Raw genomic sequence first — 16,138 nt, 5'->3', positions numbered from 1 at the left:
GCCATACTTAAAACAGCAAATATAAATAGCATATTTAAATGTATTTTAGGGTAGCATTAATGATCCAAGACTAAAAAATACAGAAAACAAAGGCAGAAAGATCAGGTTACAAATGAGTACATACCATTTTATTTACAGCCCTATTTAGCGTCAAGGGGAGGTCGTTGCATTTGCAGACTCCTTAAAGAAATGGCCGGTATTTTTCTATAAGAAAGATGGCATCCCTTCTCGAGATGCCTTTTTATGAAATGCATTCACCCACTGTGGCAGTAAAAATTAAATACAAAGAGGAGACGTGATGTCACAGGCTGTCTAACGGGCTGTTCGAAGCCATCTTTGGAGCAGGGTTGACGAGGTAATGGCGAGGCCGGCCCTCTGTCGGGAGTCAGTAGAATTGCAGCCTATCATCTGACGGAAATCTCGAATGAGGCCATAGTAAAGAGGATATGGTAAATAGATCATCTACCCATAATGCATTGTATGCAAAACTACTGCAACCACAGCCAATGATAGCATGCGCATTGAGCACAAATTTTATATCTGTTATAGCAAATGAATTAGCATTTTTTTGCTAATCGCGACATCGTGAAATACTCTCGCCCTAATTCTTTTGAGTAAAAGTTTATGTAGCCAGACGATTGCAATCGCGTTTATCATTACCGGATCTGTGTAACCCATGTTCAGTTACACTGCGAGTGGTGCTGATAATCTGGCAGCTGAGACAGTTTGTCCCACCGTCATGCAGTGTGTTTTCTCCACATTCACCTGTAGCCCAGCTGCTAGGGAAAAGAGTTGGGTTATAAGGAAAGTTCTTTTTATGGATCTAGCGTCAGTGCAAGCAATGGTGACATCGTCCATGTATGCTACACATTTGACCTGTTTGCCTTGGCTGCCCGGTACCATAGGGCCAGTTATGCACTTGTCCTTCCTGATGGCACATAGGAGAGGTTCAATTGCACATACAAAGAGTGCCGGTGATAAGGGGCATCCCTGCCTGACCCCTGATTCAATGTGGAACCCCTCAGATAGTGTACCATTTATAAGGACCTGGCTTTCACATCCAGTGTATATTAAGCCAATAGTTTGGATGAAACCTTCTGGGAATCCCATTTTCCTGAGCACTTTAAAAAGGTATTCATGACTTAGGGAGTCAAAGGCTTTCTGGAAATCAAGGGCCAAGATAGCTAGTGGATTCCCCCTGTCTTTCGCTAACCACAAGGTGTCTCTAATGATGGTCAAGCTGTCCCAGATTTTCCTTCCTGGGACCGCACATGTTTGGTCTGGGTGCACGATGGAGGCCAGCACCTTTCTGCATCTTCCTGCCAGGACTTTACTTAGGATCTTACTGTGAAACCTACAGTGAAACCTTCCAAAGACCCAGTAAAAATACTGGGGATTCTTTTTTCACAGGACATGAAGGGAGAAATAAACTGGGAGAAGATCCAGACAAAGCTCAAGCAGAAAATGGCGCTCTGGACGACAAGAACACTTTCCATGGAAGGGAAAGTCTTGGTGCTGAAAGCAATATGTCTACCAATCCTGATGTTTATTGCCATGATTTTCCCTCCATCATACAGGTGGACAAAAGTGACACAAAGACTTTTTGCAAACTTCTTTTGGGGGTCAAAAATTGAAAAACTAAAAAGAGAGACAGTTTTCAAACTACCCACAAAAGGAGGGAAAGACCTGCCAAACCTCCATGACTTCCTGATGTCACATTTTGTTAAAAACGTACTGGGGAATGCAAAGAAAGACTCACATGTGGCTGCCTACACACTGTTTGCTACAAGCTTCATCTTATCAAGAGAGGGAATATGTAAACTGAACAATACAAAGCCTTTTTTACTAGATCCACCCCCTGCGTACAAAGGCATCAAACCTTTCTTCAAGAAGCTGGAAGAGAGGCAAATTCAAGCGAAGGACATCACACCCCAGATGGCCTTAAGCAAAGAACTGAAAGAAACGGACTCAGTGACAATGGTAAACAACTTATCAGAGAAGCAATCAGGGAAGGTTTGGGAGATGGTGAACCACAAAGACTTGACAAACTCCCAGAAAGGCTTGGCATGGATGATGGTATCCAAATGCCTACCAGTGAAGCAATTCCAACATGCAAGGAAACTGGCAAAAACAGCAAGATGCCCAACACCAGGCTGTGCAGCAGATGAATCCCTGATGCACTTCATTTGGAACTGCGGCAGAGCACAAAGCATGTGGAAGGCAATGGGACAGCTCATTAAAGAATTAACAGGACAGGCATCCCTGTCCTATGAACTGGTTCTATATGGGTTGGGCATGAATTGCAATGCAAATAAAGAAAGGACACTATGGAGAATAATAAACTGCGTGAAAGAGGCGCTGTGGGAAAACAGGAACCTTTCCTTGTACAAACACCATGCAATCACGGAAAAAGAATGCCAAAAACTTGTTTTCACTCAAATGTTCTCTTACATGTGCATAGACACCCATAGATTTGGACAAGAGTGGGCAAAGGAAACCTGGAAAATCAGGAGTTGGTCTGGATGGGTAAAATGAGAAATCTTGATGGAAAACCACCAAAGATAGCCTAATGCGCTTCTTTGAGAATGGTTAAATGTACAACACCCAAATATAAGGGACTGCTTAAAATGTAAACCTGACAAATAATTTTAAATAAAGTATATTAAAAAAAAAAAAAAAGCGAGTGGTGCTGATAATGGGGAACTCAACAGAAATTTTTGGAAGATCTCACGTTAATGTGAGAAATTATAGAATAGTGAAAGGCAGATTAGCATCAGTAGATTACGTAGTACGACGATAAATATTAATGGAAGGCTTCATTAGTCGGTGTATCATTTATAACTGTTCTCAATAACATTTATTATTTAGAGTTTGAGGGGAACAGAGTGAGACGAGCTGCTGTCAGAGCTAGTCTGCTTTCTTCTAATTAATGCGTTAGCATTGCATTCTCACGGTCAGATCATTAAATAATATCGTTCTATATGTCTTAAGTGAAAAGTGATATAGCAAGACATTGCATTTACTCAATTGTATTCACATGTTAGAATGTCTGATTTCCGTAGTCAGTTGCACTGCACGTGGCACTGATGAGGCAAATTAGTAACATTTGGAAGATCTCACATTGACTTGAGGTGTTGAAATTATAAAGGAAACATTACTGTATTCAGTATCAGTTAGATTCTATGGCAGGACCAGAGGCTTCTGATTATGCTTTCTCATTTCTTTACTGCACAAACAGCAGCCAATGAAAGTAAAACTACAATGATAAAAAACAACATTTCCCATGAGGCTTTGAACCACGCCTCCAATACTACAACCAATCACAGTAATAACAAGCATATAAAGTATAGAGACACTAATCTGGCCTCCTCTTTCTTTGCTGCTCCGCAGCCCAGATAAGTGCTCTTTACTTTATATGCTTGTACTGTGCTATGACAGGCCTAATGATAAAGATATCGCCTCTGGCGTGCTTAATTGTTTATTATTACTGATTTGGTGTATATCTGCATTGTTTTCACCTTGTATGCGCTGCTTGGGCCGCTAGTGCGGTTTCTTAGATCGACGCTGTCGTTGACTCCTTCTTTCCCTTTCAGTTTTCGGACCGGCGCTTCTTGCCCGCTCCGTGTCCCTTACATAGCTCTTGGAGCGCGTGTTGCGCCCATAGGCCCCCGCTCTTCGCCGGCATCGCTGCTTTGCTCGCGGCCGCCTGACTCGCGGTCCGCGATTACGAGGGATTTGGCCCCCCCCCTCGGGGAAGGTGGGGCACGTCGGAGCCGTTGAGGCCCTGCGTGCGTCTTCGAGGTCTCGCGCGTGTCAGTGTGCGCGCGCAGCACTCCATTAGTGCCTGCTTGACGCTCTGCCCCCGGCTGAAGTGGGGAATCATGCAGTTTGGCCAGGAGCCAAAGGGCTGTTTTTTGACACCGATAAGCAGCGTTTTTCATCGCAAATTGCACCGGAGCTTCCCAGCATTAACCCCTTGCTTCCCAGTGAGTGAGGAAGCGGGACACATTTTTGAAATCCCTTCTCTGGGCTAGAGAAGGGTTATTCCCTCCATTAGTCCTAGAATTGGACTTTATTCATCCAAATTTTAATTGGTATTTCCGGCTCCTGTGCCTGGCACTTCCCCTGATCGACGCCCTCGCCTGGGCTGGCAATTGTGCTTCCCTCTGGGGACTAGAGTGGAATTTGGAAATTCCTTGTGAATATGGCAGATACGGAGTACTGCGATCAGGAGGGTACTGCGTGTGGCTACCAGGGCAATGATGAATACTACGAGGAGGAATCCATGGAGGATATTATTGACAAGAAATTGGACGCTAAACTTGATAAAGCCCTTTCCTCGGCCCTGCTTCCATTAGCCAAGAAATTAGAGCTGTTAGTCCCTGGTAAGCCTCTTCCTCTTCCTGGCCAAGACCTTTCCCGCCTTTCCCCCCCTCCCCCCCCCCCCCCCAAAGAAGGAGGCTATTGACCCGGCCTGGCCCCATGCTCAGACCTATGATAAGCTATATAAATGCAAAGAGTCTTCTTCTGGTGATAAGGCCTTACCGTCCCATTCCCTCCCCTCCCCCCCCTAATGATACCACTACTGACACTGGCACTGATACGGACTCCTCGGATACTGCTCCTCGCAAGCGCACTAAGAAGCATAAGCATGCCTCTCCTACTGTCACCCCTTCGCCCTTCTCCTTTGACCCAGCGGACATTGTACATCCTAGGTCCTCTGATTGGGTCCCCCCCCCTGCTGTGGCGGAATACCTGGAGACTCACCTCCGTAAAGGTTTTGATAAAGAGGTGAGAGCACGCCTTAAGTCCGAGTGCCCCCGTCCCGATTTGGCCCACAAGGTGGCCATTACCCCAGACATTGACCCTTCCATGACTACTTTCCTCAAGAAATATAAAAAAAAAAAAAAAAAAGGGATTGATCGCGCGCCCAGAGCGTGCCAAGATAAGGTCCTTGACCTTTCGGGACCGTTGGCCAAAATACTGGAACTGTCCCTACAAGCTCAAGAGACAGGGGATGCCATTCACCCTGAAGTCCTAGCGGGTTGGGCGCAACGTGCCATCTGCATGCTGGGGAACGCCAACTGCGCTCTAGCCTCTGAAAGACGGAAGTCAGACTTGCTCCGGATTGACCCTCAGTTGGTAGAATTGGCTTCGTTGGAGCCGGGTCCTTTGGCAGAAGGACAGTTGTTTGGGGACAACTTTGTGAAAGACATTGCTAAATTTGTTAATACCTTTGCGTCCCTTGATAAGTCTCAGGCCTCCTTGAAGAGGGTGTTGCACCAGGTCGCTAATAGGGCGGGCTTGGCAGAGGACCCTCGACCGGCCGCTATTCGAATACCAGTCCTCAAAGAGGGTACGCCCCTAGACATGGCAGAGGGTATACACAAGAACCGGACCAGGCCGGTTTCTACCCGTCAAGATCTCGCGGCTTCAGAGGCCGCTATAATCGAGGTGTCAACAGAGGTTACAAGAATTTTGACAATCAGTCCTCTGGTAAGTCAGGTGTGCCCATTGGCCCCTTTAGGGGGCAGGTTGCGTCACTTTGTGATGAATTGGACGAGTCTCACTTCAGATGCTTGGGTCCTACAGACCGTCCAGGGCTACCAGATAGAGATGTTGGAATGCCCCCTTCAGCCCTTCCCCCCTCAGCCTCTCCTTTTTTCCCGTCTAGAACAGAGTTTTATCGACTCAGAGCTGGAAGAATTGTTAGTCAAAAGGGCTATTGCTGTAGGACCCTTCATTCCCGAAGGCTTCTGCAGCAACGTCTTCCTGGTACAGAAGAAAGGAGGCGGCCAGCGCCTGGTTTTAAATTTAAGAGACTTCAACCCCTATGTCACTTATCGCCACTTCAAGATGGAGGGTATCCATCTTTTACAAGATCTTCTGTTGGAGAACGACTGGATGGTCCGTTTAGATTTAAAAGATGCCTATCTGACAGTCCCCCTCTGCCACTCTCATCAAAAATTCTTACAGTTCCCTTGGAAAGGGCAGTGGTGCTGGTACAAGGTGCTTCCCTTTGGTCTGTCCTCAGCCCCTTGGGTATTCACCAAGCTCCTCAAACCTGTGATCTCTCGCCTCCGAGAGATGGGAGTGCGTCTCATTGTTTACCTAGACGACATGCTCATTCTAGCCCAAGATCGGTCCCTTCTTTTTACCCACTTAGAGTGGACGACGTCCCTGCTGCAGAATCTGGGGTTCGTTATCAATACCAAGAAATCTGTGATGATACCGAACCAGCAGGTGGAATTCCTAGGGTTTCTTTTAGACTCTGTGTCAGCTCAACTGCTCCTTCCTCTTCACAAGATCAGGTCCATCAAGAGGGAAATAGTTTCTACTTTGACCAAGGAAAATATTTCCTTGCGTGGGCTAGCGAGGATTGTGGGCCTTCTGGCTTCGTCAATCCAAGCCATTTTCCCGGGCCCCTTACATTACAGAGCCCTGCAGAGACTAAAAATCTTTTATTTACAGAGGAAGTTTCATTACGATCACCTTATTCCTCTTTCCCCCGAGGCCCGAGAAGAGCTTCAGTGGTGGCTGGATCACATGTTAGCCTGGAATGGCCGAGCCACCTTCGGCGTAGCCCCAGATGTGGTAGTCGAATCAGACGCCAGCCAATGGGGCTGGGGCGCTCGCTGTGGAGACTTTACCACAGGAGGACGGTGGTCAGCGGACGAACTCACAGTACACATAAACTGTCTGGAGTTGTTGGCAGGGTCCTTTGCCATCAGGTCTGTCTCACCGCTGAAGAGCAATTGTTGTATACTCCTTCGAATGGACAATGTTTCAGCGGTGAGATACATCAATCGGTTAGGGGGGATGAAGTCTCGTATGTTGGTCCACATTGCAAAGGAATTTTGGCACTTTTGCCTGGATCGCAAGATCTGTGTGGTGTCAGAATACCTTCCGGGGAAATTCAATCAGGTGGCGGATTGGAATTCCCGGTTTCTTCGAGACTTCAGCGACTGGAGGCTTCACCCATCGCTGTTTGCTCAGATCATGACTATGCGAGGCCCTTGTCAAATAGACCTGTTTGCCTCTCGCCTCAATGCCCATCTTCCCCTGTTTTACAGTTGGAGACCGGATCCGATGGCAACGGGAACGGACGCGTTCCTACACCATTGGGGGCAACGGAGGAATTATGCTTTTCCCCCGTTTGCTCTGATCCCGAGAGTGGCGGCCTTGGTGCGCCGGCAGAGGGCGACAATAGTGTTGGCGACTCCGTTCTGGTCGACTCAGTTGTGGTTTCCCACACTGTTGGAGTTATCTGTGGACCTTCCCTTCCGGCTCCCAGTATTCCCGACGCTTCTGCAGGACCCAGTGGGATCTTGCCATCCCTTAATCCTGCAGAATCAGTTGATCTTGATGGTGTGGACGCTCTCCCGAGACATGAGTGCCTTGCAGGCCTTTCACGAGAAGCTACCAGCTTTATGCAACAGGCGTGGGCTCCTTCCACCCGGAAACGATACTCTGCATCTTGGAAGAAATGGGTGGGTTGGTGCCTTCCAAAACAGGTGGATCCCGTGGGATCAAATGTGACTGATGTGTTGAATTTTCTGTCTGAATGTGCAGCTTCAGGCCTGGCCTACAGGTCAGTTAATAATTTCAGGTCTGCTATTTCTGCTGGTCACGGTCACATCGATGGTAAGCCTGTGGGGATGCATCCCTTGGTTTGTAAGTTACTCAAAGGAGTTCGTGTGGCCAACCCTCCTCGGCCCAGGTATTCCACGCTTTGGGATGTTACAAAAGTTCTTACACTGTTGGAAACCTGGCCCGATAATGGTGATTTATCCTTAAAGCAGCTCTCAGCCAAGCTTACTATGTTACGGTGTCTGATTTCATGTCGCAGAGTTTCAGATGTTAGAGCTTTAGATTTGGCTGGTACGATGTTTTCTCCTCAAGGTGTCTCCTTTGTTATTACACGACGAACTAAGACCATGTCACGCTCAGTGGAGTATCCCGCCTTTCCACATAACAGCAAGCTATGTGTGTTGCAGTGTCTCAAATGTTATGAAGAGCGTACTATTGCACACAGGGTTGATCCTTTAGGCCAGTTGCTAATCTCTGTTCAGAAACCCTTCAAACCAGTCGCTGCTGCTACATTAGCCAGATGGGTTCGATGGATTATGTCAGAGGCTGGCATTGATATATCGGTTTATGGTGCTCATTCAGCTAGAGGTGCGATGGCTTCTAAAGCCTATTTATTAGGTTCCCGCTTGGAGGATATCCTGAAAGCAGTTGATTGGTCTTCGGACTCAATGTTTAAAGTGTTTTATTATAAACCTATTCCTCATGTTTCTGGTGCTGTGATTGATGAGCTTTGAACCAGCATAATCAGAAGCCTCCGGTCCTGCCATAGAATACAACATTTTCTAGCTATCGCAACAAGAATTTTAGATTCTATTAAGGACACGGAGGCGAGGATTATCCCACCCGTTGGGACAGTTATGTAACTGTAAAGTTGTTTGAAATGATGTTGTTTAACAACTTTGTACCCACCCTAGGAGAAATGTAGTTGGTGAGCTCCTTTTCTCAAACTTCTTTTTCTGTTTCAGGAAATGACTCTAACAAGAGTTAATTGCCTTCTTTGGATTGTGCTGCTGTCCCTTCCTGACAGAAGATGGGGGCATATTATCAAGGACAGGCAATACATTATCGCCGCTTTTATCGGCAGGAAACTGCCGATAAAGCGCCGATAATGGCCTTGATAATATGCTCTATGAATTCCAATCGAAGCCCATGTTAGATGTGAACACATCTAACATGGGCTTCAATTGGAATTCATAGAGCATATTATCAAGGCCATTATCGCCGCTTTATCGGCAGTTACCTGCCGATAAAAGCGGCGATAATGTATCGCCTGTCCTTGATAATATGCCCCTTGATTCCTTTGTGGTTATGGACTATTCTCCGTTGAGAATTCCTAAGGAACTGTTTTTCTCTCTGTTGAGAGTACAAGACTTGATTTATTACGACAAGACTGTACGCGCAAAGAAAGAGGAGGCCAGATTAGTGTCTCTATCTATACTACTATTATAAAGAGAGAACTTGCAACTTTTGGCCAGGTAAACTCGGGAACCACAGCACCAATCACAACACCCAATACAGCGTTGAAAAGGGCATTTGCAGCAGATGGACATAGGCTATGCAGACGCCCACCATATACATTTAAAATGTAAAAGAACCGTGCCAGCAAAGTAGTCCCTTGTGGGCGTGTCTGCATTGTGCTGTGGGTGTGTGCTGGGGGCGTGACAATCGCTGGGGGCATTCCGTCACGAGTGTTGTTTTTTCTTTCCAGGTTCTATACATTCCTGCTCCCTTTAAATAGTAATTCAGTGGAGGTCCCATTCTCTTAGAACCACCCCAAGCACAGTTATGGGCAAAAATACTACTAAAAGGCCCTGCAAAGCATTATGGGATAAGCTTAGCATAATTTTTAGCATTCATGAAAGGGTTTCAATGTTTTGGAATTTTACTCATCAGGGACATCTTGGGACGACGAGGTGAACTGCAGCTTGATGTATAATATTTTAAATGCTATTGCATTTGCCTCATCAGGGACATCTAGGGACGGCGAGGTGAACTGCAGCTTGATATATAATATTTTAAATGCTATTGCATTTGCATCATCAGGGACATCTAGGGACATGAGGTGAACTGCAGCTTGATGTGTAATATTTTAAATGCTATTGCATTTGCATCATCAGGGACATCTAGGGACATGAGGTGAACTGCAGCTTGATGTATAATATTTTAAATGCTATTGCATTTGCCTCTTGGGGACAACTGGGGAGAACGAGGTGAACTGCAGCTCTTTGTAGAATTATTTGGATACGATAATATTCACTTCCCACTGCTAATCTCGTCCCATAATGGTTTGCAGGGGCTTGATCTCAAAATTAGGGGTGGGCGGATTTTGCGGATTCGCAATCCGCGAATTTGCAGATTTGCGAATTTGCGGATTGCGAAAATCCGCAAAATCCGCGAATTCTTGCAGATTTTGCGGATTTTTTTGTGTTCGCACGGGTTTCTGCAAGTTCGCAAGGGTTTTGTACAATTTCGCAAATTGCGAACTTACTTGTCAGGTCGCCAGTTTTGCACACTTGTTGTTTCTAGGTGCCCAGCCTGTTTGCAAGCCTTTCTTCATCACTGCCCCCCTCTGTCACCACTGGCACTCTCTTTGTTCACCCATGCCACCCTCTGGCTGGCACACCCATGCCACCCTCGGTGTCATCACAGCACCCTCTGGTTGACCAGTGAGTGTACATTATTGTGGCAAAGCAAAGCACACCTGCTAAGTGCTTTAAGTTTTGCAAAATTAAATTACAACAACACCTGCCCTGCCCCAACTGACATTAATGAAGGCTGGCACCTGCTTGTCTGCTCCCTTTCCTTTCCTTTTCCTGTTTGTTGCAATTTTTTTTTTTTTTTAACAGGAACCGAACCGAATTCTGGAGGGCCCCTTCAGGAAGCACTACAGGGAATGGTTACAAATGATGAGGTTGAACTTTTGCACCTGCTCATTGCTTTTGCAAAAATCGTTTTTCTGTAATTTCGTGCTATTCGCGAGTCGCGGCGTCGTGCGAAATCGACCGTGGAAGCCGCGAACTCGTGCGAATTACCCCAAGGTCGAGTATGGGCGCCGCCATTTTGTTTGCATGACGTATTTCCATTTCCGCCCGCGAAGTGTAATCTCGCGGAATGAGCGCCTTGCGAATACAAGTTTGCACGAGTTCGCGAGAGAAATCGCGTGCGAACTTACTTACGCGCACGTGATCGGGCCGCCATCTTGTTTTTCATTCATTCCTATGTGCTGGGCATGGTGTTTCTAATCCTCTCTATATCTCTGCCATCCTTTGCTTGTTTTAAAATTTTTTGAATCTATTTAAATTATTATCTATCCCTCTAGTTTTCTAGCTTTATATTTTTGTGTTTTAGGCTACTTTTGTTTACTTTTCAACTACTTTTTTAAACTTTTATTTTCTTCTTCCCTAGTCTTATTCTTTTTCATTTTTTCTCCTTGTTGCTACCACCTGCCCAGACCATGGTGAAGCCAGCAGTGAAGCTGCCCAAGACGGGCCCCGCAGCCCGTGTCCGGCTCCCGTGAGGCCGTTTAAGGGCGGAAATGGTGGTGCCCAGGGACATCTTCAGCCCTGAGGAGGTGGGCGCCCTGGTTTTCTATGTACAGCGCCGCCTCCCCAGGACCATCGCGGCAGGCGGCAGGATCGCTGGTGGCTGCACCAACCGGCAGGAGCGACGGAAGCGGTGGGAGCAGGTGTGCCGGGCCCTGTTTGACATCTCGGGGGTCCAGCGCACCTACAACCAGGTGACCCACCGCTGGACGGATATCCTGGACCGAGAGCGCGACCTGCGCGACCTGCTGGGAGTGGAGGTCCCCGGGCTTGGTGAGTAGTAGTAGCAATTTTTTCATCACTCACTACTCTGTTTTTTCTCCTGCTCTGTGTGTTATATTGCAAATCTTTGTTTTAACTTTTTTACAAAGAGCAATAATGCTGCCGATTACATTGATAGTAGACGTAAATTAATATTTCAAAATCTTCTGTGCATTTCAGGTGCACTGCTCTCCTTCTCTGTGGCGGTGCCACTGCTTATTTGTTTTCTATTTTGTGTTCATTTAATTGGGCTGAGTAATGTATGAGTGTACTTTACAGAACTGCGTAATGCTAGACACAAAGGGGCAGATTTACAAGCCCCTTGCGCCACGTTTACGCTGCCTTACCTGACGCAACAGCGACGTAAACGTGGCGCATCCCTGCGAGTCATGTACAACGTGATGCATCTAGGGAGATGCGCCATGTTAAGGCCTGGGCCTGCGCCACAATGGGTGCGTTCCCACACAGGGGGGGGGGGGGGGCGGTCAGCCAGCTTGCGCCTCGCAAAAGTGCCTGCGTGAAATCTACAAGATTTAACGCAGGCACTTCCGCGACGCTGCTACGTCAATTCTTTATGCCTGCTTGCTTTAAGCAGGCGTAAGGACTGATGCGGTATGTTGAGTATTGGGCAGCCCTGAGCATTGCTAGAGTTGCATCGCGCCTGCAACGCGACTCTAGAGATGCGCCCCTCTTTCATCACGAGATGCGTCACGCATCTGCCTACCCTTGCGCCAGGGTGTGCCGCATTGTAATTGCGGCGCATCTGCCGTGACGCAAGGTTAGTTTTGCGTTACACATTTGTTCTGGTGCACCTCTGGAGGTGTGCAGCCCAGAACTCGTAAGTATGCCCCTAAGTGTCAGATTTGCAATTACCTGCGCATCCCTGCAAAGTGTGCGGCACGCCAGCACCACCCATGGTGCGCCGTATTTACAATGCGGCACACCATGGTCCCAAAACGTCACCGAAGCGTTACGCATCGGTGCCGTAAAGGCGGCTCATTGATGGAGTTACGTCACAATGATGGCGCAGCTCCAGCAATGCTGCGTCAAGCCGTACGTCTGCTTCATGCAGGCGCAGGGTTTGAGTGACGCATCATTGTCCTAAATGACTGATTGAAATTTTATATATTCCCCATAGCCACTTTTAGCATGCGTTCCTGCGCAGGAACGCCCTCCCTTGCGCTGGAACGCTCCCTTATGGCGCAGGGCTTTAGAATGGGATGCATCTCCCATATGCGTCACGTTGTTAATATACGCCACACCATGGTGCCTCTCTTGTTGTTCTTTCTAAATGATTGATTTGGTTGACAAGGACATCGACAAGCAGCAATCATCAATGTTTTCTGTTCTTTCTTTCATGTTGTACGTCAGGTCCCCCCAGGGGCAAGCGGACGGAACAGGAGGATGCTGTGGCTCCAGAGGAGGAGGATGCAGGCCAGGGCGGCGAGTGCTCCTTTGCTGGCCCCAGTAAGTTTTCATTTAAATATAGAGGACCTATTGTTGTCCAAGCGTTCCTAATTTAATTTTTTCGAAATAGTGTTTAGATAGGAGCACAATCCATAATACTACTGTTGCAGGGACAATTCTCCACAAACCGAACTATGGACACTAAACACCAGAGTAATAATATTTCAGAGTGGCGTGTTTGGCACACTGTATAAACCTGGTAGTGTCAGCGGCACGGACTCCTCCTTGCAAAAATTGCAAAACCTTTCGCTCAGTCACTCTAGTCTGGAGGACCAAAAACCACAGAGTCTATTCAAGTTTAAAAGCTTTATTAAAAGTAAAAGTAAACACATATATTAAAATTAAGTTAGCTGGAAATGGAAAAGTGCTTGGTGCTGAGTTGATGAGTAATGGAACACATTTCTTGTGGTCGAGCCGAGCTTTCACCTGGTTTGAAGTTGATGTTGCTCTTGTCCTTAGAAGTCCAGCTTCTGTCTGTTCAGAGAAAAATGGTGTGTGTTAAAATTAAGCAAGCATTCATCAATTGTGACAAAAAAGTGCAGCAAGACAACAGCCTTCCCTGGAAGGAGGGACATTTTTACTTTAGACTAGAGTAGACAGTCAATTACTTTTTCTGTTGTTTTCACATTTCTTCATTCCTAGACCAAATACTAGTGAGTGGTGTAATCTAACATTCTTAAGTCTACTTTGTAGGTGGAACATCTGGTGGCGGGGCCAGCTCGGATGTGGTGGTGGTGGTCGACTCCGAGGACAACTCTGGGGAGGAGGCGGCGCAAGTGGCCAATGAAGATACTGTGAGGAAACAGACAGTGGTGGTGGCGGGTAGAGGTTAGCTGGATCATCATGGTACTATCTGACTCTTAGATAGCATATGATGTGTAGCTACAGAGAGTAGATGGTCACTGGATGAACTACGAAAATACTATGAAATGGGGGGGCTACATCATCACCATCTCCTGACATGATTGAGCACAAGTATTAAATACATTTTTTTTAAATCTAACACGACATAGAGCTTAAATAAACAAAGAACCCCATAGGGGGGAGAGAAAAATCTTGTGCGGCACCACAGCAGACGACCTGGCAACTACATTAAAACAGAGGGAAAAACAAAAAATGGCAGAAAAAAACAATTCAATCTAAATCAGGAGGATGTGGTTATAGAGCATGGGTCCTCACAAACTTTCTCTCGGGGCCAAATTGACTGTGTGGTTTGTGGCCAATGGCCGAACCGATGGGGGCAGGGTCAGTGGGGGAGGGGGGTGGATCTAGAGCAAAAAAAACTATGACCATGAGGTTGAACTCATGACCCTGCAGCGGATGCCTTCGTCCACTGAGCCACCAGACCTGGCATACACATTACACACATCTTTCTTTCTCTCTCTCTCTGTCTCTCTCTCTGTCTCTCTCCCTCCCTCTCTCTCTCTGTCTCCCTCCCTCTCTCTGTCTCCCTCCCTCTCTCTGTTTCCCTCTCTCTCTCTCTCTCTGTTTCCCTCTTTCTGTCTCCCTGTGTCTCCCTCTACCTCGCTGTCTCTCTCTCTCTGTCTCCCTCCCTCACCCTCCCTCTGTCACCCTCTGGCTCCCTCCCTCACTCTCTCTCCTTCTGTCTTCCTCTCTGTCTGTCCTAGTCTCTGCCCCTATCTGTCAGTCTGTCCCTGTCCCTATCTGTCCCTGTTTCCCTCCCTCTGTCTCCCTCTCTGTCTCTCTGTCTGTCTCTGCCTGTCTGCCCCTTTCCCTGTCTCTGCCTCCATCTGTCTCTGTCTGTGTCTCTCTGTCTGTCTCTGTCTCCCTCCCTCCCTCTCTCTCTCTGTCTCCCTCCCTCTCTGCCTGTCTCCCTCTCTTGCTTTCTCTCCCCCTCTCTCTCTCTCCCTCTGTCTCACTCACTCTGTCTCACTCACTCTGTCCGTCTGCCTCTCTCTCTGTCTCCCTCCGTCTCCGTCTCTCTGTCTCCCTCTGTGTCCGTCTCTCTGTCTCCCTCTCTGTCTGTCTCCCTCCGTCACCCTCAGTCTCAATCCCTCTCTCTCTCCCTCGCCATCTCCCTCTCTATCTCTCTGTCCCTGTCTCTGCCTCTATCTGTCTGTCGGTCCCAGCCTGCTGTAATTACCATATTGTCACTGGGCCAGCACTGGATGGACCTGCGATCGAGGGGGGGGCAAGCGCCTCCCTTGCCCCTCCCTGCGGACGCCCATGATACTGGCCTCAATAGTTTTGTACTGCGCTGGCTAGTTGCTAGTTGTACTGTGACACAACTTTCTGCTGAATCCTTTTGTGTTAATCATATTCTTAAAGAGCATTGGATACAGATTATGTCTTTCTTTCTTCATATAGTTGGTCGTACTAAAACAGCCAAACCATCAAGGAGTATGCAGGCTGTACTGGCCCGGCAACGGAGGCTGAATGCTACTGTTGCCCAATATCGGCGGCTGGTGGAACTGGAGGGGGAGGACACGCAGTCCAGTACATCTAATGGGACACCTGCATCCTCCTCCGTGACCCCACGTTCTGCCGGTCAGCGCAGTGCTCCGGCGGTACGGAGCCGGGCTGGCAGACGCCACCGCCGAGCAGCAAAGGCTGCCCCTCACAGTACTCTAAAGGCTCGCTTGCGCCGTGCAATCCACAGAGTGTCTGACCTGGAGGCGGAGGTCCGCAAGTTGAAAGAATATCAAAATTTGTTGGAGGGCCTCCGCTTAGACCACGCCATCCTCCGGGAGCAGTACGATGCCCTGGCCCTAAGGCATGATGCCCTGGAGGCCAAAGTCCACAGCATGCATCCCTAGAGTGTCCCTTGCCCCTTTTTTTAGAGACTTTTGGGGGGTGGGAATTGGGAGTTGGGGTTTTTGGGGACTTTTGAAGGACTATTTATTTGTTGGGGTTAGGGAGGGTCTTGCGGGAGATTATTTTGTTATAAAAATATACTTTTTCAAACTTTATCTGAGCATACCTGTTTTTTACTACTTTTGAGCCTGGTGGGTGGTGGTTTTGCAGTAAGTTCGTTTTACTGAACACTGTCATCGTGTTGGTTCACGTGTAATTGGCCAAATGTTTTCCAAAGTAAATGCCTGTCACAGAGTAAGTTAATTCAAGAGTCCTAGGACTTTACTAGTACCACTGTCACTCTCTCGCCTCTCCTAATACTCCATTGTACTACCTCCCATCCAAACGCTTATCTTACCTGTAATTTGTGTTTGAGGGCTGGCTCCACCTGGAATTCACAGTGTCCTAAAGCGTTCTGCAGCAGGGCCCTAACTGGAGTTTCCCGGCGTGGATTTTCTGCAAAA

The 16,138-nt window shown here is 47.6% G+C and overlaps 1 protein-coding gene across 1 annotated transcript; it reads left to right on the top strand.

Annotated features, from left to right (window-relative positions):
• The first annotated feature begins 4,204 nt into the window (after nucleotides 1–4,204).
• On the top strand, nucleotides 4,205–15,637 carry LOC147698956 (uncharacterized). The gene is made up of 4 exons (XM_086936293.1): nucleotides 4,205–4,385; nucleotides 5,675–5,863; nucleotides 13,554–13,688; nucleotides 15,189–15,637. The coding sequence occupies exons 1-4, from the start codon at nucleotides 4,205–4,207 to the stop codon at nucleotides 15,635–15,637; spliced, it is 954 nt and encodes a 317-aa protein (XP_086792419.1).
• Nucleotides 15,638–16,138: the final 501 nt, after the last annotated feature.

Source organism: Lissotriton vulgaris, chromosome 8 (assembly GCF_964263255.1).
Source record: "Lissotriton vulgaris chromosome 8, aLisVul1.2, whole genome shotgun sequence".
NCBI classification, from domain to species: domain Eukaryota; kingdom Metazoa; phylum Chordata; class Amphibia; order Caudata; family Salamandridae; genus Lissotriton; species Lissotriton vulgaris.
Note: the sequence above shows the minus strand (reverse complement) of the source record. Positions and strands in the feature narration are given on the sequence as shown.